This window comes from Phalacrocorax aristotelis, chromosome 1 (genome assembly GCF_949628215.1).
Source record: "Phalacrocorax aristotelis chromosome 1, bGulAri2.1, whole genome shotgun sequence".
NCBI lineage: Eukaryota > Metazoa > Chordata > Aves > Suliformes > Phalacrocoracidae > Phalacrocorax > Phalacrocorax aristotelis.
The window spans coordinates 142,984,830-143,008,506 of record NC_134276.1 but is presented as its reverse complement, the minus strand read 5'-3'; the positions used below and the strand labels follow the sequence as shown (position 1 = coordinate 143,008,506).

At 41.7% G+C, this 23,677-nt stretch overlaps 1 protein-coding gene across 19 annotated transcripts in view; it reads left to right on the top strand.

Moving 5' to 3' along the window:
* The window catches only part of PPFIBP1 (PPFIB scaffold protein 1), a 116,497-nt gene that overhangs the window by 79,326 nt on the left and 13,494 nt on the right, over positions 1–23,677 (top strand). For 5 of the 19 annotated variants that reach the window (XM_075113398.1, XM_075113297.1, XM_075113281.1 and 2 more), the window contains 16 exons: positions 2,434–2,526; positions 3,026–3,118; positions 4,897–5,011; positions 6,523–6,555; positions 7,879–7,940; positions 8,651–8,735; positions 11,681–11,838; positions 12,769–12,899; positions 14,426–14,479; positions 15,616–15,676; positions 16,769–16,798; positions 17,971–18,142; positions 19,644–19,676; positions 22,000–22,141; positions 22,423–22,551; positions 23,230–23,380. In XM_075113398.1, coding sequence (XP_074969499.1) covers positions 2,434–2,526; positions 3,026–3,118; positions 4,897–5,011; positions 6,523–6,555; positions 7,879–7,940; positions 8,651–8,735; positions 11,681–11,838; positions 12,769–12,899; positions 14,426–14,479; positions 15,616–15,676; positions 16,769–16,798; positions 17,971–18,142; positions 19,644–19,676; positions 22,000–22,141; positions 22,423–22,551; positions 23,230–23,380 — 1,542 coding nt within the window. The remainder of the gene's footprint in view (positions 1–2,433; positions 2,527–3,025; positions 3,119–4,896; positions 5,012–6,522; positions 6,556–7,878; positions 7,941–8,650; positions 8,736–11,680; positions 11,839–12,768; positions 12,900–14,425; positions 14,480–15,615; positions 15,677–16,768; positions 16,799–17,970; positions 18,143–19,643; positions 19,677–21,999; positions 22,142–22,422; positions 22,552–23,229; positions 23,381–23,677) is intronic. The other 14 variants (XM_075113315.1, XM_075113350.1, XM_075113332.1 and 11 more) reach the window with 14 other exon arrangements.

Below are 23,677 nucleotides of genomic sequence, written 5' to 3'. Positions count from 1 at the left end.
AGGGAGGAGTCCATAACCAGACATGGTCTTTGAAGCAGCAGCCAGAGGTTAAACCGGCTCACTCATGGGGAATTCTTCATAATTTAAACACCACCAGTCTCCTTTGTGCAGATGAACTTCTGAGTGGAGCAAAACTACAAATGTAGTTTGTGTTTCCAGTGCCAGTAAGGAAGCCTCTGACCTCTGAAGCTTAAAGTTATCATTGCTTTTTTGTGCCTCCCTGGCCCTGCCATGAGGAGCACAAGTAACATGAGCAGGGAAGGAAAAGGCTTTGGGAAATAGGAGTCTGTATGTCCCACCCTGTCAGCTCCGTTCATAGATCTGTGCAAGAAACAGCTGTTGGATGTTCGCATGGAGGGACCTGACCCTGGATCAGAAGAGGACCATTTAATGGCTGTTTTTTGTTTAGCAGGTTTTAAAGACAGGAACATGCATTATGCCCAGGGCAGGTATTTTAACCCTTTTATAGGTGCCCAAAGAGTAGGTATTAAATGCAAGCAGAGCAGGTGCCGTACACTGGCCACCATGTGGGTGACTCTGTTACTGCTGGTTCATCCAAGTCATCCAGGGAATTTTGTGGGTTTTCAGTCTCATCTCAGGTCCTGATGAACTTTGTACAAAGGCCTGAGTACCACAGGGACATACGCACCTCAAGCATCACACTAGTCCCAAAAGCTCTTCAGGTCAAAAGCAGTGATAATGGTTGGCAGCTTCAGGTTTCAAACAATGCTGTGATCATCTTGCTGGGACTGCTGCAGGAGGGGGTGAGGCACAGTCATTGCTGTGAAAGGTTTGCAGTCAAAATCAGTTGAACAGAGAGTAGTGGAAGAAAAGGGTAAATGTTTCAGGGCAGCAAGCAGGAAAGTGAAAGGCACTGGGAGGATCTTGCTAAAGAAATACAGGTGCTGCTCTGTTGCCATCAGATTGATTAAGCACAAAATAATAACCAGAGGCTTGTAAGCTCAGAAAATGTGGCATTAAGCTGGAAGGCAGGTGTTACCAGGTATCCATGAATACCTTCCAAACGTCAGCTGCTGGCTTGTTTATAATTTATAAATCTCTATTAATTATACACTTAGCTCTGAAAAGTTGTGCTTACAGTTGTTAGCTCGATGTACAGCACTGCTTGACATGAATAGGATTTGCCTTACCATGCAGGAAGACAAGCCAACCTAAGTACCATACTATCTTCTTCATAGTTTAAAAGCCGTTATACTGCAGTTCAAGTTCTCTTACGTTTTCTAGGACGCACAAGGAACTTATCTCCTTTTTTGAAGAGTTTTCTGGCGATACAGCATTACAGTAGCTGCTGAGAAACTGCTTTTTTTTTTCTTTTTTTCTATTTGCACACAAACATAACACTGATCTAGTAACCATACATAAACTAAAGGTCAGTGAGATATGCATGAGGCAGAAGCTTGCTGGACATCTTTGAGCTGTGCAAAACTCACAGGTTTCTGGTAATGTGTTCCCCTGCTAAGCAGGGGGATCATTTTCCCAATAAGCTGTGATTTGTTCTTCCTTATCTGGAGAGATGCTCTGTCCTGGCTGTCTCCCAGGCTTCCTGCAGGTCTGCAGCTGGACACTTGAGATCCCATTTCCCCATCTAGAGGACAGGGAGGTTTGGAGAAAGAGTGCCTTGCACCTTGGTGGGGCAGTCAAACTCAGGGTTTGTTTGACCACTGCAGGAAGGGAGCTGAGTGCCCTGGTGGCATTCAGGGCTGACCTCCAAACCTGGTAGGTCTCTCCAGGAGGATGGCCAGGAGATTGAGCCATTTTCCTGAGGAGCTCAGATATGAGTTGGTGGTGGCTCTAAGTTTCTTCCAAACCAGACTGAATTTGCAAAGCTCAGATGTAGGGGTGCCATTGATGCTTAAACACATGTGCCTTTGTGTTTGTGGAAACCAGTGATGGCTTTTCCATTCAGCCCTCAGGTAGAGCGGCTCATTTGAGTGGTGGAAATGTTGATTTACACTGTAATCGCTTCATATTTCGAAAAGGCGGGTGGCGGCTGGTGAGCCTGAGGTCAGAGGGACTCAGGAGGGGAGGATGTGACTGCTGCGTATTGAAGGACAGCTGCCATGGTTTTCTATTACCCACTTGTCGTGGTGGACATCCAAGTAGTTGAGCAGCCAGAGGGGCAGGAAGCCTTTCTTGGCCCTCAGCACAGGGAACGCAACTTCAGTTGTTGTTGCTCTTTGTCCTCTGCCCTCTTGCAGTCAGTGCAGTAATGCAGAAACTGAGAAAAGTCCTTGGATATCTAGGAAGTTCTGAATTGCTTGACTTAGCTATGAATTTGGGTGGTGTGGTTTTGTGTACAGAGTGCCTTTTATTGCTGCTGTGTTTTTGCAGTCCTACCAATGGGTAGCTATTATTCTGTTTTGTTTACTGAATTTTGTTGTTGTTTCTGGTCTTGTTTTCCCCCTCACTCAGGATTTGATCCAGGAAATAAATGGATTGCGGTTGAGAGTGGGAGAAATGGACAATGAAAGACTCCAGTATGAGAAAAAACTGAAAACGACCAAAGTAAGTGAGGCTGAGGGGAAGAAGCACATATGGGTGTAAGTCATGCTTTAGAAATTCACTCTCTTTTCCCCAATCCTTGCCTGTACCCTGCAAAATCATGAGTGCACTCAGGCCCAGGGGTTTCATGGTACTCACTTAGCAGCAGGGGTTGTTTCCAAATTTCATGCTGTGGTTTTCAGATCTGGGCATTGTTTTTTATGAAGCCTAACTTAACATGCAGCTGGCTGTTAACAGTAAATTTATTACCTGTTTAGACCCTTGTTTCACATATGTGTCAAGAAACACCAGTTGCAATACATAAGGTGTGTGCCATAGGTGAGACCAAAGGTGAGATTTATTTTCTCCTAAATGTGCTAAAAATCAGCCACTTCTGAAGAGAAAGCATTCACCTAAGTAATTCTAGCAGCCTGTTTCTGTAAGTGTCTAACTTCTCTTTGCCATTTAGCCTTGTCTCTTTTCTATCTTTAGTTTTCTCTCACTCCTCTGTCTCTGTTACCAGTCTTTAATGGCCAAACTTTCTAGTATGAAAATCAAAGTGGGTCAGATGCAGTATGAAAAGCAACGGATGGAGCAAAAAAGCCAGATGCTAAAGGTGTAGTAGTTTCTGGGTAACATTGGGCCTGTTTTGAATCCTTCATGTTCCACCATTTTATGGTCTGTCTTGCATCATGTTGTCATGCTCTGTTCTTCATTAATTGTTGTGTGTTGATGTGCCCGCTTTGCACGCTGTGTGCATCCTTTCCCATTAGATGTGGAAAGCTCTTTACGTAGATATTCCTTGTAAATAGCTTTTATATTGGATGGGAGAGGATTTTAGTGTTGTGAACTTTGCGTAGGTGTAGGTTACGCATAATGGAATTAGACTTGGGTTAAAATCATTCCCCTTCCAAGTGAAGATTGCCTCTTCTGTAGCTTACGTCCATTGTTCAAATAGAACTTTTTCTCACCTTTTTAGAGAAAACTTATTAATGAAAACTAGCTAGAAAATAATGATTCTTTTATACAATCCCCTCTCACATGTAAATTTACATATTGTGTTTCTAACTCAGGAAGAAATACACATCAACAACCACATGCAGCTCTAGTTGCCCATGGTTGTAACAGCGGTTTCTCAAGTGACGAAGAGATAGTGTTGGTCAGTGTGGGTCCTACACTGGCAGAAATCCCATCAAAATCAGTACCAAGTTGGAACACTGGAGGACTGTATTGCCCAACCACTGTTCTGGAAGAAGCTTTGTTTTCTTCACAATTTTAAGACTGATCTATTTTTTAATGATGCTTTAGAGCAAACAGGAAACAATTTCAGGAAGTTCTGTAGTCTGGGCCATAGTTTGGGTCACAGACATCCCTTTATATTTGCAGCAGATCTTTTGAAGGAAGCTCAGCAATACACCTAAGTCACAATATTCTAGTTTGGTTTATTCCTTTAAGGAGTTAGAACCTCAGTTAGAAGCTGTAAATGCCAAAATTATGAGTCTTGCCTTGTTTTGTTTTGTTTACAAACTGAACAAATTAAATTTTCAGTGTTGGGTACATTTGCACTGAGGGTCCTGTCTTGATGATGCTGTTGCACAAGATATCCTCGGACATCAAAGAAACATGTTACTAAACTGGGTAGGATTTGACTCAAATTTTAAAAGTTAAATGCATGGATCCGTGCCAGTCATTTGCTAGTGCAGATGGTTAGATCTAAGTTAAAATTTGACAGCATTTATCTAATACACCCCAACTCCCCCAAACACCATCTGTCTTATTCCCATGAATCTCTAAGCTTCCCTTCCTAGTGCTTGATCAGCAAACCCGAACTGTGGCAGAGGTACCACATTTTCGTCTGAACTGCTTTCCAGTATGTTTATGTGCTTGATGGTGTTGTGATTGATTTTTCTTTCAAAGAAGCATTGGTTATTTCTGAAACTGTCCTCAGCCTGGTGTAAGCACAGTTCGATAACTGTCCAGCTTTGAACATGCAAAATGCCCTATAAATAACAAAATAAGTGTTTGTAAATTTTATCATTCAGCAGTATCACCTGCACTTTATCTGTCTCTACAAGGTTAAATTAATAAGAAAATTGCTTTTTTGCTTTACTCTTTCTTTTTTAAATTTAGATGTAAAATCTCTTTTCAATTATACATGAGACCGACAGTTTCGGACCATAGGCCCCCTGGTTTTGCCCCCTTATGGACTCAGTGGTCTGTTGTGATGTTTGGAGTCAGTTTGGCGGGTGTACCCTCAGCTGGTGTAAATGTCAGGGGCCCCTCGGTTGTTTCCACCAGCTGAGGACCTGTCCACTGTGCTTCATAGGAGGGAATTTTGGAAATGTCTCAGATGCATGTGGAAGCTGTCACTGAGTGATTCTGTGTCTGTTACAGGATGAGCTAGCAGCTTTGAAAGACAAACTAGAGCAGAAGGAAGCTGAGGTAAAAAGGTTGCAAGAAAAGTTGGTTTGCAAGCTGAAAGGAGAAGGAATTGAAATACTGGACAGAGGTAAGGAGGGAGGCTCTCTTACAATGTCCTCCTCAGTCACCTCATCTGAGGTTATGTTTCCATAAATGCTTGTACAGGAAAAAACAGATAAAAGCCTCAATTCTTGTATACTTTCTGTCTTTGTGTTTATTTCTTCCAATATATTTAGTGGGTGTTTACGATGTAACTGCTGAACCTACTGTCGTAGCCAATTCTTGATCAACTTTAAACTAGCCTATGTAATCTCTAGTTAGCTCTTTACATGGCTTGCATGGTGCGTCAAAAGATGCAGTTTTATATTGGTAAAGAAATCCTTTAAACTAATTTCAGCAAGGCCCCTGAAAAGATTATACTGAGAAGGAGACTCCCTATGTGGCTATCTATGCTGGGCTTTGCTTGTACACCCCTTACTGGTAAGGAAAGGGAAAAGCATACTGCAAACCAAAGTGTGATGTGTACCAGCAAATCTTCAGTGTGGACTCAGCCATAAGTAGGTGAAATTGAGGACTGGTTCTGGATTTTTGCACTGTTTAAGTCTAAATCCTATTTAAGCTTGAATTAGCGCACAAATTTTACATGTCAGATAATTCTTTTATTTGCTTTGGAAGAAGAAACAAAACCAGTGTTTACTGGGGGAAACTTAGATTTGGGAACTTACTTAAAAATAGAAATTTTTCTTTAAAGCCTCATAAAAATTTTCCACAGACTTTTTTTGACATGCTGCAATTTCACTTCTGAATGTATATAGTTATTGCTGAATTTAAGATCATACTTTTAAAGTACTTTTTTTTGAAAAATAAAGCCACAAGAGATTAATTAGTGTCCTCCCCTGACCTGAGGAGGAAAATGCTGTGTGTAGATTGTCATATTCTATTTAATAAAATGATCTGTTTTCAAAACTGCTGCATAAGATCACTAAAAGTGACTAAATTGAATGGTGATATTTGTTTTTTGTGAACAAGGTCTAACTTTTTTGCACTTATGACTACTTACATGGGGCTTTTCTTCCTGGGGGCTGCTGTGTACGTTGAACTCCCATTACCCGCTGGTTCTCAGCTTTACTCCAGTTTTCAGTGTAGCTCAGCAGGAGATCTGCCATGATGCATAATGTTTTTTCTGCCTTGGACCAATATTAAGTAATGCTGTTTGCTGATAGCACAGGTTATCTGCCCCATTAGCTGAGTTGTACTTTCTGAACAAATATGCATACATTATCACTTAGCTGGCTTTTGTCAGTAAAGTGTTAGCTTAAGAGTAGATCTATTGGCATAAGCCTTTTCTGAGGCCTTACAAATGAAAACATACAGTTGAAAAATATATCCTTCAGACAGGTAGTTTTGTATTAAAGCGGTGAGACTATTTTCTGTCATTAGGAACAGCACCAGGGGAGTGCAGGTTGAAACCATGAACTGCTTGCATCTGCAATAAAATGTGAGGAATAGTTGTTTCCTTAGAGTATCAATATTGCATTAAAAATATTTAATGTCATAACTTTCATGCTAATTTCAAATCCAATGGATTTTCCTGCACAGATGAAAATTGTAAAAAGAAGCTCAAAGATAAAAGTAAGGTTTCTGGTGCCTTTCCACAAGCATTTGCATTTCAGAAGTGCTTTCCAGATAGCTTTCTGCATGTGTCTGCAAAACTGCTTTAACAAACATTGTTAGGTTGCATCATCTATAACCCTTAGTTACACCTACAGTAAAATTTGGGAGTAAGGGTGGATATGTCACACTTGAAATACAAAGTTTTCTGAAGAAAACCTGATAGATGAAGGAAGATTTGGTCTCACAGAGACTTACAAAACAGTTGCGTCTCAATAGAATGCAGTCGCAATCCAGTAAACCAGATTTTCAGTTACCATAACTGAGTGAAAATCATTGGAACTGGATCAATTGCTGTTTTAGCCCAACGTGTCTAAATGTCTGTCATCTAGAGAGCCAGCCAGGCAGCTTGTTTTCTTCTTGCATTTCATTAAGAAAGAAAATGTTCTTCCCACTGTCTTGGTTTTCCGATAAATTTGAGGAAGATAGAACAAGGTGAAATGCTTTCTTGCCTGTGAAGTTGGCCACCTGGTTATGTTTGTAATGAAATTTAAAGTTTACGTCATTTATGCAAGGTAGATTTTTAGTAAAAATTGAAATTATTTCCATTCTTTTTGAATTTCTAGTCCATTTCTAGTCCAAAATCTAACCTTGTGAGAACGTACGTGTTTCCAAGTATTTATAATTCTTTGTAAATAAGGGTTGTAGATGAAGCACAGAACACTGTCGTCTGTACTAGGGACCTTTTCCAAGTCTGAACTACAGTATATATTCTAGCATGACTGCTCATCACAGCAAATACTTGTGTCATTCCATTGTACTGTCCTTGTTTCCACATCCATACTGAATTAAGACTAAGCATCACTGCACAATGCTTTCTTCATCATATCCATTAATCCTGTTGCTTTATATATGGGTTTTTGAGATGCCATTTGGGGTGTTTGTTCACTATGGTAATGAGGATGTGCTTTGTTGCATTCCAAATGTAGTATTTCATATTTTGGACTTCTTGTTTTGCAATTATTTGATTATTTGAAAGATGGACATAGTGAAAGTCAAGTAGTAGTTTTACTCTTGACTTTTCTATTTTCCTAAGGCGGGGGGGGTGGGTAAGAAAATTTCCTGAATTTCATCATTTCCTTTATAAAAATGTCAGAAAAAAGGTTTTGAAGAAAAAGGGGTTTCTTCTATATATTTCCATCTACAATAGAATATAAGTGGCCTATGTTTTGTCTTTTAAGTTGTAAATTTACTTTCAGACATTACCGAGGTGCTTCTAGGATTTTGTTATTTCCTTACGCTGTCTTATTTAAATTGACTTAGAGACCTGTATTGTGTTTTTAGATATAGAGGTGCAGAAAATGAAGAAGGCAGTAGAATCTCTAATGGCAGCAAATGAAGAGAAGGTAGCCAAGTCATTATTTTTTCCATAATCGTTCATCAGATTCAGTTAAATTGCTTAAGAAAATCTTCATGTATGAGCTTGTCATAATTCAATTAAAAGTAAAATTTGTAAGAATCAATAATTCACTATAGTCAGAAGCACTGCAGTGCCTTTAAGGGACTATAACTGAGCATTTAGGAGCTCTGTCACATGGACACAGAGCCCTTACACTGTTGTGTCATTCAGTTCAGTGCAACTGCAATTTACCACGTTCTGAAAATGCAAAGAGCTCCATAGAAGTTCCACGAGATACCACTGGCTGTGTTTCCAAAAGGGCTTTCTGTAAAGTATGAATTGTTTTCATGTATGGTTCTGCACATTCATTCACATGTGCATTTTGTAGGATGTTTTCTTTTGATCACCAAAGCCCTAATTACTTTGATTACTGCTTTCTTTGTACATGGTAAATTTATTATCCTCTACTTCTGACTTAAAAAGGGAGCTGAAATCCACTTTCAAGGCTGGGACAATTCTGGTGATTAATCAGATGATTGTTTTTGCTAAATACAGGTTTTGATATTTCAAAGCCTCTCAGAGTTCTGGGTTCTGTCCCATCCACACTTTCCATTTCCTTTAGTCTCAAAACCATTTAAGCTGAAGAATAACTAGTATTTGTATTTATTTTTTGTTCACTGAAGGAATAAGCACAGTCACAATTTTCCTTTATTTTAGGATCGGAAGATAGAAGAGCTTCGTCAGTCTCTGAATAGGTACAAGAAGGTTCAAGACATGGTGATATTGGCTCAAGGTAAAAAAGGTATTGTACAATAAAAAAAAAATTTCTACTCTCATTTAAACTCTAGGTGCATTGTGGTATTGTTGTATCGACTCCTAGGCTTACAATCTTTGGAGGCATCTCTTAGGTAGAGTAAAAGCCAATTCTTCAACTGATGTGAACTGGTAAATTGCCTTTTTTGTCCAGGCAGCTGCACGTTTGAGCGCTGTCCCATTTACCATCTGGTAGTAGTAACTATTACTGTCACGTTGCTTATTTCCCCCTTGTAAAATTAGTTTGAGTATGATAAGGTCTGAGGCACTTTCCATAGCTGCCTGAAATGCCTTTTCTGAACTGCTAAAAATTGCTGTTCCCCTCCCTTGCATGTATTCCCGGGGGGGGGGGGGGGCGGTTGGTAGCTGAGCAGAGCACTGCCCGAGCATGCACATTCCTATGAGCCAAACCAGCACCACTCCAGTGGCTGCACAGGCTGTAATAGCAATGCCCAAGAGCTGCAAAAATGTTTGTAGCAAAGTGGATGTGCTGCCAGGACTGTGTTGCGGTGACACGCCACGTAATGAAGCCTTCACAAACCACCACGTGCAGCAGCTGTGGAATAGTTCTCCTTTACTGCAGTGGTGGGCCAGGCTGGCTTTTCCTACCAGTCTTTACTCACACAGCCCACCCCCGCACCCCTACCCCCACAAAAAAGCCTTCTCTGCCACCAGGAAATGAACTTAACTCTGTGGCTGAAATGGTAGCTGTAATATGTACCGTAACAGTCCGTTCCATATGTTCCAAGACTGGTGGAGGTTTCCAGATCCAGGAGCTTCTGATCCCCAAAGGTGATAAATGTTGAAGGGGTCATCAGTTTGATGTGATTGCATTGAATACCCTATCTCTTTCCTTTCTCCCTTAAAAGAAAATCAAAAGACACATATGTAGACCATTACACTGAAATTGTTCTGGGTTTCAGATGAAAACACTTAGATTTTTAGAAAATTAGCATCTCCTTTTACAGCAATAATCCTGGCCTGGTGAGATTTTTCCCTGCATCATCCTACCCTTTCAGCACTCAAGCTGCATTTTGTAGGTTACTGTCCTCTGAAAGACCTGTCCCCAACAAATTTTAAACGTTAGCATTCTGATAATGTGTGCATGTGTAATATATACGCAACCTAAAAGTCTGTGTGCCACAGTGCTGTATTACCGCCTTATGGGATCCTCTTCTGTCACTGAGTTCTCTGAAGGCCAGAGAAGGCCAACCCAGCCTTCCACAGACGTTGGATTGACCTGAGCTTGTTGCCTGAACTTCTTTAGGACAGACAAGGGCTTGGGGCTTTTGTTGGGCATGCAAATGTTGGAGGTGGATCACCTTCCTAGGAGAGGGATGTAGGAGCCCCCAGGGATCCTTTCGAAGAGTGAAGATTGTCAATAGCCAGATGTGAGTGAGGAGGCAAAATATGTATTTTTGTGGTGGTGAATTCACATTTGGGCTCTTGGTTGTCTGTCTTGGGCCAAGGCAGGAAAAGTGGAGGGCAAAGCCCCATCTGGACATGGTGCCAAGACTGGGACTAAGACCCAGGGAAAAGAGAGGTCCCTCTTTGCTTTTGCCTGACTTTTGAGAGGCCATCCCTGTGGGGACGTGATTACCGCAGCAAGGAGGTCCTGACCTCTGCTCCTGAGGGCACCAGCAGATTTGCATGGCTGTGTGAAAGCCCCGGACCACAGTCTCCAGCTGCTTGTCCCGTTCCCCTACGAGTGCTGCGGCCCTGAGGTAGGTGCACTGGTGGGTTCAAAAAGCAGCTTCTTGTTGTCCGGCATCATGAACGTAAGCCCAGATGGGAGCTGCTATGTGCCAGGGCGTGCTGAGCTGAAAACTGTCTGTGGGCTTTGAATCTTGGTATGTAAGGGCTTTCCTTCCTTGAAACCACTGAGGGGCACTAAGGACACAGCTGCATGTCTTAGATCTGCAAGGCTGGGGAAGCACATTATCAGCGAGGGAAGAGGAAGGGTGGTGATGAGGGCAAAACACCATGCTGAGTGTTGGAGGAGTAGCATTTTTGAATAGGTATTGCTCTTTCATGCAGTGCTATGCCTTCAAAGACAGGAGGATGTTAAAACAGACCTCAAGTCTCTGGGAACTGTGGTTTATGGTCAGTTTATGGAGTGTGGACAGAGGTTTCAGGCAGTGAAAAATGAGCGAGAGAAGATATTGCTGTGAACAGACTTCAGCTTGCATTTGCATCAGATCTTTGACAATGAGTGCTAGGTTTCTGCTCGCTTTTTAGAAAGTATTGCTTGCCTTTAGCACTATCTTGTCAGTGTCAGTACTCTAGTATCAATGAAAAGTGTGGAAATCCAAGCCTTTTGGTAGTACCGAGGCAGTTCAGGAGCAGCGAGTTGCTTGTTGGGAGCAGAAGATGCCAGATACTGTCGTGGGCTGCAGCATTAACTGAATGAGACACTCAGTTTGTGACAGTCTGCAAACATAACATAGTCACTTAAAAGCAGTTGTTAGACTTCTGTGCAGTGGGCTGTATTTTTCCTATGGGTAACCTGAAGATACCATTGAGACATCTTAAGTTTCAGGCAGACTTGTCCCTCTTGTCTTTTCCTAGTGACTATGGGAAAATAAGTATTCAGTATGAAATTTCAGAACATGGGACAGGAAATAACTATTCCAGTTTATTCAGCTTGTTGAAACTGATGCCACTAAATGCCCTGAGGTACTTGCTGGGGTTTTTGCTGTCAGATGTATGTCCTCCCTCTGCTCCAACCCTACTGTGTTGTGATGGTTGAATTAGGAATTGACATTTGGCAATGACTCTCCTTCTCCTATTGTACTCTGTCCTAAAAAAAAAGATAATCCTAGCCTCTTCTGTTTCTTGGCCCATAAATGAGATGCCAGCTGCACCTTGTGTGGGAGCGAGGTTATCATGTATGCAGAAGTAAAACCAACAAGTTTCCATCTTCTCTTCCTTCAGGCAAGGAAAGTGATGGTGAAGACTTCTTGAATTCAGGGTCTGTTTCCACAGTTCTGTTGGACGCACCAAGTCTGACTGACCCAGAGAAAAGCCCATCCCCAACCCCAGTAACAGCATCTCCAATCCATGATGATTTTAACATGAATATTCATGACGAGGTATTGTTTTTCCTTCCTCCTTTAATGCCATCACTTCTTAAAAACATTGCTTGTACTGGGTTCATATTGCAGATGCCAGAACTCAAGTTTCTGAAAAGATTTTTTTTCTGGGTAGCACAGTTTTTAGTAATGTCCCATACTCTTTTGGAGAATGTAGTTTTCTTATGAAAGCTGCTGAGGAATTTCGTTTGAGTTCTGTTAAATTTATTCTTCTTAATCATCAAACAGGATCAGGAGACAGCGTATAGCTGTATTTGTCATGAGAATAGGTCTAAATACAGAAATTACATTTCATATCAGACATAGCTGTTTCAGGAGCTGCGTTTAATTTGTCAGGACCTTGAAATAAACATGTTGGGACTTACTTCATGTATCCTGTCATATTTGAAAGGATGCAGTCATTACATCCATTCAATTAAATGATAAGTAGGTTGTGGTCCAATCACTGATTTTTACAATCATATTTTCCAGTGATAAAACTATAGATCTCTTCTCTTAAAGCTCTGAGTCAGAGCAGGGACTTAACTTACTTAACTAAACAGCATGAATACACTATGAAGAAAATGACATTAAATTAAATGTTTAGCAGCTTTTTGGTCTTCTCTGGGTGGCTGAGGACAGGAGTAAACCTGAAAAGTGAACTACCCTTCATGGGGTCTGTGATAGAGTTAGATTTAGCAGGCAGCTTTGGGATACTTGAGAGATTTTTGTCTATGCTGTAGCTTATCTGTGCAGTGATTCATGTATATCTTCAGTGGAATCTTTCAAGTAGTAAATCATTTATTATAATATAAAGAAAGAAAAAAACACTTTCAGAAATCTTATTTCAGATTTCTCTTTTCATAGTTTATCTGTTACTCTTTTTTTTTTTCCTTTGACTGCTTAATTTCAGGTCAAAACAGTATAACATGTATTCTTCATTCTTTTTAGAATTCCTTACAGATCCACACCAGTATTTTACAGATTTCAATCCCTTCATTTTCATCAACATCCAAGAGCTCAGAAACTGTTGCAGAGAAGGTGAAAACACAGCCTAGGCCAGATCCTGCAAGTGAAATGAGGTATTAGTGTTTCCATGTATTTTTCGATTGTAAATCCAATATTCTGTGATGTTTAATGAGAGTAATAATCTGTCAATTAGTGTATTGTCAAGTCATTAAGTAATTTAAACAAGGCTAGCATTCACTTGACTAGCTGTAGAAAGCTAAGCTTATGTTTGTGAAGTGCTTTGATTAAATCTTTTCCAGAAAGCAAGTATTAGTTTGGTTGCTGTTGCTTGTAGCAGCACGCATACTCTATACCAGCTGCTCCACAAGAAATGAACAGAAGGAGAGAAAAACTGATCTAATGTAATGAAGGACACAGAATCATTATTTTTATCTAGGTTTACATCATCTAGGTCTGGCTGAGACAGTGTTGGCTGCACTAGCACAAATGCATTCCTGATGATTTGCATTCAGATATTTTCCTTGGTTCCTAAAGGCTGGTGTAAGGCACTGCCAAAACTGCAACAAAAGGATTGTCTGGCTCTAACCTTGAGCCCCAGAAAGAAACCCAACCGGTGTTTCAGTAGATCAGAGAAGGAGAGATCGTTGCTGCCATCCTTTGGCATGACGAAATGCAGATATTTCTTCACTTACTCTTATGACAGCAATGCCTGAGATTTTGAAAGCAAGGTGACATGTAGGCACAGCATCCCAGGCAAGCTGGGGTGGGTCTGCATGGCTCTACCCCAGGGCCATGGCTGAGCTGTGGTACCCATGGGCCCCCGTGCTTCAACACAGTGGCAGCTCCTGGGTGAGAGGAGACCATCAATTTTCTCCAGCGTTTCTAAACCTGCACCCTCCTTGCCCACGTGAGGAAACCCAGCCCCTGCAGATCTGAACTGGCAGGGAGTACTGAAAAGCACACCAGACTCACAGTTAGACAAAGGCTGTGCAAGGGTTGTTTTCTTCTGGGTCCAAATCCCTGGCTTTAAATGAATATCAAATACTAAGAATCCAGAGGGAAGGAAATCTTGTTGGCATTAAACTGTCATTGTTCTCAATGTGAAAAATCAGTGCAAGCAGAAGTTGATGTGTGATTTTTCCAGTTCCAGTCAAGGAAAGAATCCTATCCAGAAGACCAGCTTTGCTTGGTCTCTCTGCTGTGCCTCATGCAGCTCTAGCCATCACTAGCAGAGATTTCATCTTGGGGGGGAAACAACAAACAAAGCACTAACCTGCAGCAAAATGCCCTGCACTGTGGGTGACTCACAGGGAGCTGGTAACCTCCACTACTCTGGTGCTGCTGTAGACCCTGCATATGCTGCTGTAACCTCTGTATTTATTTAAGCTGAACAGTGCAGTATTGTCATCAACTTACAGTGCGAGTTGTGTTTCTTGGGGCTCTTGAGCTCACCATTGTCCTTTATCTTTTACAAGACTTGCCACCATAGAAGGGGAAGTTTGCCATGTGTTAGTACCATAACAGCTGAATTGAAAACAGGATTAAAGCAGGCTGAGATGACAGGATTTCTGTATCTGCAAGATATTTGGATGGGATCTCCAAATGCCTTTCTTCTTTCATATCTTTTTTATTTTTACAGTGAAGGAACATCAACAGGTTCCTCCCCAGAAACTCATCCGTGTGATAGTCCAGTGTAAGTGTCATAATCAAGAATGTTTAGGAAACATGTTTATATGTGATTGTTGACTTGAAACCCCTCCAACACCCCCCCCAATATTTTACATACACATGTAAATATGTTAACTAATTCTAGCCAAGATGATATTTAGTGGCAGTAGTTTTCTGCTCGTGTCCTCTGTTTTTGTGATCATCATTTTCCAATGCCTTTTCTGTGCACATATGCAGCTAATTTCTTTTGCACTGTGAAGCATCTCTAATTGGGTTGTAGACTCCCAATATGCTTTGAAATCTACAGTTTTCCTTAGTACGTTCGCATACGATTTTATGTTTTCTTTTGATAGCAGAGGAAAGGTGATAAACTGACTACAATGAGAAAATAATCTTAATTTCTGCCATGTAGCCATATTCCATAGGGAAATCAGTGGGACTATGTACAAACTTGAAGTTGAGTCAAAGGGATTTGTTAGTAAGGAGCCTAAGTCAACAGGGTTTGTCTAGTACACAGCATGAGGCTCAGCAGCTGTGTTTGAGTGACTTAGTGCCACAAGAACATTCCCAAAGCCAAATTCTACTCCCCTTATGTTGGTATAAAGATAGGTAACTTTATAAAATTCAGTTATGTTACTTTTAATTTTTACCTGGTTGTGGGAGAACCTTTAATGGTAAATCCCACCAGAAGTTGGGGGATATCTGGTCTGAAATGGAGAATGGAACTGAAGATAAAATACTAAACACACATGCCTGATCTAATATGCTTGGCTTCTTTAAGGATTAAATTAGTCAGAAGCCTGTTGCTAAAAATACTGGTTTTCATAGCTTTTGTTTATATCACTTCCTTTGCCTATGTAACTTCTGCTTGTGCTTCTGAAAATACAATGTTAAATAAGAAGACAAAAATATCCAAAGGTGTAGGCATCTTGTCACTGAAACATTTGCAGCAGTAATTACAATGTGGAGGTACTTACAGTAGCTGATCAAATTGCGTGGGCTCTGATTAGTGCATTGATTGCCTTAATTCAAAATGTCTTTGTTTTTAGTATATCTCATCATGTATTATAATGCTTTCTTTAAAGCTGGTTCCTAGGAGTGTGTTTATCTTAGCAAATTTAGTGCCAGTAACTTGGCCTGGGTTTTATGTTGTTGTTTCAGAACTTCTTCGCTGCAGAAGTCCAGCAGTCTGAGCAGTTTGAGAAAAGAGACATCCGAAGTGGTTGGTTTGGTCCCTTACTTCCTCCCATCCTCTCAGAAATAGGGGTGACATCTCTGTTGTGACAGTAACCCTGTGGACGCTCTGTTGCCTTCTGAGAAATTCTGAGTCAGAGTAGGGCTTCTCATGTCATGTGTTAGCAATGGTAACGTACATGTGACATCTTCTGGATTTTATTAAGGGACAAAATCCGTCCTTGAAAACACAGGTGCTATTTTTTTATGTATGAGACGTTTACCTGAGACACTTTTACTGTTTTTTCCTCAGATAATGAGGAGATTTTGGTTTTAGTTGATATGCTTTTCTGATTTAAGGCAAGTAAGTAAGTCCCACTACCACCCACTAGCACTTCCTACCTGTGTTTAAGGCAAATAATTTCGAAAGGCCATGTAATTAATGCATTATAAAATACAGTCTGGGGTGACTATATGTTTTATGTGGTTGGGAACAAGACACCAGACCTTTGTGTGTTCTGGTGATAGCTTCAGTTTAGGTCTCTTTTGAAGTGACCAAAAGCAGCTAGCTTCTAACAGTGTCATTAAATCAGGGCAATTCCTGTGCTCTTTTTTGACTGCCTAAACTCCTAAAAGCTCCTGTGTTCTGTGATATCCAAGCCACTGAGCTGTGCTGTGCAGCTCAGCGGGCATGTTGATAGGACTGAAAATGTAACGAGAACTTGATGATGAGAGCTAGAGTTCATGGGTTATGGCGTTTCTTTTGTTTGTTTGGACAGCAAAGGAATGGAGGCTGAGGATGTTTTATCTACTTGGCTACTACCCTGTCTGATTCCTGCTTTGGGTCCCCTCAGCCAGCTGTGCCCATTAGTGCCTTAACAGACTGCATGTTGCTAATTATGTACACAGCTAATCCTTTACAAAGTAAACTGAAGCAACTGTATTTTCATGTCAGCTCACTGACCTCAAAGAAAGCAAGAATTAATCTGTGTGAAGTACAGCTCTGAAGAGATTTACTGGGGGGGGCAATAGGCAGGGAAGGGTATTTCAGTCAGAATTTAACTCAGGGTAGCCATAATGAATTGAATGCCAGCTATAAACCATGTCTTTTAAAATGTCTGTCTTAATCTTTCCCAAACAGGAGAGAGACTCTGCACAGAAGCCAACAGAGGTAACGTGTGTGTGTGTGTGTGTGTGCTCAAGTGCATACAGGGCGAAACATAGGCAGTGAGCGGGTGTTGAAAGGCTTGGTTGTGCAAAATTGCAGCATGCCGTTCCAGAGGGGGAATAGAAGACCTGCAGACAAGATAGCGAGTATACGACGGTTGTCACCATCACTCCAGTGTTAGGCTTATAGTGTCTCACACATCTTTGTCTTCTCACACGTGGATTATCTTTCAGTCTGGTTGAGCATAAGGTTGCCATCTAAGCTAATGTTTCCCCTACATATTCTACTACTAGATAATTAGCAAAGCTAACCATTAAGTATTTGACTGACTCCATAATTACCTTTGGCTTTCCAAATTGCTTTCTGTGAGTAGCAGCTGTGTTCCTAAAAAGACTGTCATTGCAGAACAGTTACCCTGCAGTACCATATGGCCATAGTTTGCATTCAACAATTACCTGTAGGAAAACCTGGGCAGAGGCGACAGCTCAGATACTACTTGTAGGTTGGATGCTGTATTGATTCAGCAAAGGCCGAAGGATCACATTTGGATTGTGAATGGGTTTGCTTCCTCCTTCTTTCAAAGAGGTAGTGAAACAACCAGCAAGGTTAAAACTACTGCCTTAAATTGGTTAACTGGTGTGTCTGATGTCTGTCCTGGCATTTATACTCCTTGCTTGGTACTTAATTTCCTCTCAGCTTTGGCAGTGGACACAGTCAATTAATCCATTAATTCTGAAATTGCAGAGCAATGACAGACAAAAGGAGCTGTCTGATGCTTGTCAGAGAACCAATATACTGTGGGGGTCTCGTCTCTCCCTTTGATTCCCGCTGCCCCTACAGCTACCGGAGAGGTAGAAACCCTGGAAAGCTGGAAAAGTTCAAAGCCTTCCTGGACTGTATTTTTACCTTTTCCATACCTGTAAGCCAGCCTTGCAGAAACTGAAAAATATCTTAAAATATGTTACTCTTAGAAGGCAGTGATAGTAATCCTGGGTCCTGAGCACATTGAGATTAAGATCTTGTTTATGTTTTCCTTTATGGCTTTTACATTCTGTTTTCTTGTAGTAACAAATGAGAGGGACTCTCCAGATTATCTGTGAGCAGTCACTTTGCAGTCTTTCAAAAGGTCTTTTGAATTCCCTGATATTGAATCTTTATTTCCCTAACTTGAGCAGGTTAAACCTCCCATGGAAGGTAATAATTTTGCAACCCTGCCTCCAAAGTCTCCTTCTCATGGTGGCGCAGGCGATGAGGATAGTTTTGGTACCCGTAAAGCCAGATCTTCGTTTGGACGGGGATTTTTCAAGATAAAAAATAACAAGAGGACCGCAAGTGCTCCCAATCTGGGTAGGTATCATGCACCTGCATGCAGATTCTGTGTATTTTGAAGGGCATTAACAGCTGTAACAGTCTTAAGAAGCAGGAAGGCCAGACTTAGTCTCACTGTCACTTGGTGGCACTTCTCTCAGTAGAATGTTTGGAAAATACCAAACGGCAACAACAAAAACAAACAAACAAACAAAATCCTCTGATGTAATGAATTATTTGATCTGTTTCAACCTCTGCTGTTATGTCTCCCCTGGGTCCTTGTAGTGGCTTGCAGCTGTTTTGAAATGCTAGCTGTCCGGCAGTAGTTCACCCATGAGATTTGTGGGTTTTTTCCCCCCTGGCTCCATCCTCAGTTTTTCTTTCATAAGATTTTTCAGATATACAGAAATAAGGCAGCAGCACTCAGTCTTCCTCTTTTTTTTTTTTTTTTTAATGTGTATTTAAGCAGCCTTGCAAAAGAGATGGTGACAACAGGAACAGGATTGACAAGTTATTCAAGCTCATGTTGATTTTTGGACCTGTAATGGAGTGGGGGTTGTTTTTGTATTGTCATTTGATGGCATGTGCACATGACAAAGAAATAAACAAAATGTTCTGCTTAATGCAGAAGTTGCTGTTGCCACCAGATGAATTCCTACTTGCATACACTGCTCTGCTGTAGTAGTCTTCCCACTGTTCCAGGTCAAGCAGCAAGTCAGTCCATGCATCAGATCTACTGCCGTTCATCTAAAGTTTTTTGCTTTCTTTTGCACAAAATGTAGGAATTCAGTTCTGTCTTTCAGAAGCCTGAAGGGGGATAGCTTCTGCTTTGTTGAGCAGAGAGTCTTCTCTTCTTACTTACTCAAAGACAATTTTAGACTTTAGTTCGAAAGAAATAACATACCAACACACTTATACATTGCCCGTATTTGCCTGTGACATATAGCGTGGGAACTTGCTAGCTTACTTGGAATAGATGTACAGTCTACTCTGAGGGTTAGACCCTTTGCTTTGGTTTATTTTATGTGTGCTTTTGTGTAATCACTTGTTTCATCCTGAAATTAATTTGTCTAACAAAGTAGAGTACTTGTGGCTGTCATAAAGTATTGGAACATGGGCCTTCTAGGTCAGGGTCCTATGAATTCGAGTAAATTATTTATGTTATCCAGATTTCAGTGCTTCCACCTCTAAAGCTGGTGTCCAGATACTTGCCACCTCACAGGAGCCTGTGTGAGGCACCTGCCCAATGTGTCATGGAGCAAGTGACCTCCCTGCACCAAAGTGACTGTGGTGCTGTTTTACCCTCTCCACCATAGAGCTCTGCTGCATTTCTTTTTTGTGAGAGGAGGATTAACAGTGAATTGGTAATCCTAATCTCTGTGTGAATTCACCATTGCGTGTGGCGCATGTCTCATGTACCTCCCTCCTTTTGTCTTGTATTTTGCTGATGTAAGTTTTGAACTGTGTTTTACCTTGTCCCTCTGCGTGTTCTCTCCCATTGTGCTGCATATGGTTATGTGCGTTTTTTGGATATCTGAAGATCGCAGTCGAAGTGCAAGTGCACCTACTTTAGGTATAGTAATCCTGCATGTCTGCCTGTACCAGCGCTGTGTTGTGACTGCTGCTAACAGCTGGTTATGGCCACACACTTTTCAAATGAGAACTAGACACCAGAGCTCTGCATCAAAACTTTTGTCCATCACTAAAAGGAGTTTTCATGTAACATCTGCCCTCTGCTATAAGTCAGCTACGCCATTTCTCAGTAACTGCTACTAATGAGAGAGATTGCGGGTTAATTTGCAGAGCCCTTTGCTGTAACTTTGAGCACAAAGTTACCCACAGACCAAGGTCTTAGGTGAGAATCCGTGATGTTGAAATACTTGGAGGCACCTTTGTGCTGTCATCTGTCCTGGAGCCGCTGGAAGAGCTTTTAAAGGGTGGTGAAGCAGGGAATGAGGTGTATTTCCCAGGCATTCACTTAGAGGAGTTCTGAGGGAAATGATATGTAATTCCTTTTCTAAGATGTAGTTATTTTTATTATATAATAAATGAATGATGAATAATTGGGGCAGGTGGGGATGGAGCCTTTAACGTAGTAAAAACGAGTCTTGTGATGTGAGCGTTCCCTGGGTGGTTCTGGCAAGGGCAGGTAAAACCTGCGGGGTCCTGCCTTAGCAAGCAGAGCTGTGTCAATTGGGGTGGTTGTACAGCCACCTGGTGTGCCCCTTGCTGATGAAGAGACCAAGTGCTCTGGACCTTCTCGGTTTCCTACGTGGCCCCTTAAATGTCGGCTGTTCTACAGGGTTGTGTCAGTGCATGAAAGGGAGCGACGTACAAGGAGCAAACGTTGCAATACCCGCAAATCTCTGCTACTAATGCACCCAACCTTGTCCTGGTATTCTCTCTCTACAATGCTGTTTAAATGTGTTTTTTTCTAAGCTATCACTTTCCTTATACAAGTAAAGCAAAAACCGCAAGTGCAAAAGCCTGGTTTGACATTAGTGCTCTCTCACTGGCAGGATCCCTGTATTCGATAACAGTCAAACCAAAGTGTCCGGAAATAATCTTTTATGTGACCTTGTTGCCTCACTGCAAGGTTAAACATCTAAAGCGTCAGTGGAAAATGGGACATGTTCAAATGTATTCTGGCTGAATCACCTAAACTTTGCCCAGCAGAAAGATATGCTGGCAAAGCCTGCAGTTTGTTGCTGTGTATGGCACGTTGTGGCCATGTCAGTGTTAACTCCATAGCCCAAGACCACATGTCCCAGCAATATATGCTCTACTTTGATTCACATAACTTGTTTCGCTTTCTCCTGGAAGTCTGAGTCTCCATTTCAAAAACAAATGATGGTCATCTAATTACACAACCATGTTAAAAGATGGTAAAAGTGGTTACAGGCCTGACTGTCAGCCTGCTGCAGGCTGCCTTGCCACAGCTGCTTCATCTGAGCAGACTCGTGCTGTTGCTGTTCCTTAGCAAGTAAGTGGCATAAACTCGCCACGGTGGTTTTGTTCATCTATCTGGCACTTGCTGGCACATCTCTGCTTATGTAGCCTAGTAGATACTAAAGTTCTTTTAGTTGTTTTTTTTTGGTTTTTGTTTTTTTTTTTTTTAAATAATCGTAAAAGTTTTCTTCTTCGTTAGTTTAGCTTTTACTAAACCATTTTGTGACAACTTCACTTTTGGGGACAGGAGCCCTCAGGAGCTACAGATCAAAGATTTAATGCTTTTAGAGTGGGTGGTAATGTGTAGGGTCTCTCAGGGATGTTCTGTGCATCCCTCAAAAGAGATGATTTAGTTCAAACAGAGCCTCAACTCCTTGGCATTTCTCTGCAGAGGAACTGGGCATTCCACACTTTGCAGAGGTAAGGAGAAAAGGGCGCTCCTGCTCCTGGGGCAGGAAGAGTTGGTTGTTGCTGGAATTTCCTGGATGGGGAATTTATGGGATACTACAAGTTATTAGGAAAGATGCCTGCAAGGAAATTATTTAATTTTTCTGTCTGTGGGGTCTTCTGGTTCGGTGCGGTGCCATGGCACTGAATTATTCCTGGGCATCCATGTGTCTCGGCTCTGTCTGTACAAGGACTGTAGGAGCGCTCCCTAAGGAAGAGCAAACTTGGGATTTAATTCACTAATTGATTCACGAGGTGGTTTTTTGCCCACCTTGGATGCAAGGCACTTAACTTGTGCAGAGCGTTGCCTTTGAGTGTTCCTAGTCAGGTCCATGAAAGAGTAACATGTGTTGTTTCTCCTGGACTTTCCCATCCCTCTCTGCCCCATTTTCTTAACATGAAGCTCTCAATAATTTTATCAAGAGTAATTCCCGAGTTCAGGAGTGTGCCTGTACAGTCCCACACAAGTGAGTCTTGACAGGGCTTTTTCTTTCGAATAGCTGAAACAGAGAAGGGATCTGCAGATCACTTGGATCTGGCTGGCTTGCCCCCTCGCCCAAAAGAAACGGATAGCCTACAGATGACTCCGCCTTCTCCAGATTCCAGGAAAAAGGCCAGAGGGATCAAGAAGTTATTTGGAAAGTAAGTAAAAGATGAAAAATTACTGTTCTCCAAAGCTGGGGTTTGCACAGGGGTTTGCTGGGAACACATCTTCCCTTTTTCCCCCTCCAACATGTGGCTCCATGCTCCACTGTCGGAAGAGCAGGAACCAGTGTGGCATTTGAGGGAGCTCACAGCAGGTCAGTGGGGGGGTAGAAGAAGAGCCACAAAGCCTACAGGAGATCTTACCTGTATTGGTTGCAGCAGTAGAAGCATGGTTTTTCCTTAGACAAATGTGAATGCCCTTTCTTCCTTTAAACTAGACTTAAAAGAAGTCAGTCTACTACCTTCAACCCAGATGACATGTCTGAGACGGAGTTCAAAAGAGGAGGGACAAGAGCAACGGCGGGGCCACGACTGGGCTGGTCTCGAGACTTGGGGCAGTCTCACAAGTAAGACAAGTGGTGTGAAGTGTGCTGGTGCTTGCCTTTCCAGCACCATCAGTTGAACGCAGGGTCCAAAGGAGAAGCGCAGTGTCAAAATGAAATGTCCCCTCTCCTGGCAAATGGAAGCAGGCAGATCCAGGCTGTTTCCTCCTTTGAGAGATGGTCTTTGCCAGGTTGAGGTTGGTTGGGTGGTGGGGTCCTGCTGCGAGTTGAACCTTCCTTGTCCACGGCTTTGCAGGAGTGCAGCTGTGAGGCCGTGCAAAGCAGAGTGTCAGCCCTCGTGTGGCAATGACAGATATTCCTCTGGTGCGTTTCCTGTTGCACTTCTGGGGATTAAAGGTTAAAGTAAAACATCGTCTTACTTCAGATTTTTAGCCACCCTAGCAGCAGAGGTAGTTGTTTCAGTGGTATTAATAGACTCTGTTTATTGTGATAGTGGCAGGAGATCAGCAGCTATCAGTGCTTCATGTTGGTGACAGTTCAGAGGTAGAGACACCCTCTGCTTCATGAGGCTCACCTAACAGCTCACCGTGATGCATGTTCTCCCACAGAGATTGTCCCAACTCCCACAAAATACTCATGAATTAGGCCTAGGTTTTGGTTTTATCGTTATATGTGAGAATAGGAGATTTGAGACATGGGATTTATTAGTCTTTTTTTTTTTTTTTGTAAAATCTTCTGTAGTGAGCTGGACGCACCATTCGCAAAGTGGACAAAGGAGCAGGTTTGCAACTGGCTCCAGGACCAAGGGCTAGGCTCTTACATTAGTAACGGCAAACACTGGATACTGTCTGGCCAAACACTTCTGCAGGCTTCTCAGCAGGATCTGGAAAAGGTGAGAAATACTGGAAACACTGCTTTCAATTAAACGTACAAAAAATTGCCATTTCTGTGCCTGTAAATCATGTCTGTAGGGTGTATCCAGAAAAAAAAAATAGTAAACAGATGAGTTTTTAAAATTTTGTCATCTGCAGTGGTGCCAAATCTGTATTTTTCCAGTTGAAGTTTAATAGAAATGTAATGCTCTGTAATGAAACTAATAATTACAAATATGTGATTTAACCTCATTAAGCAGGGACATATCAATCAGCTATGCCACTTGAAAAATATGCACACAGGAGTGCCTCATTAT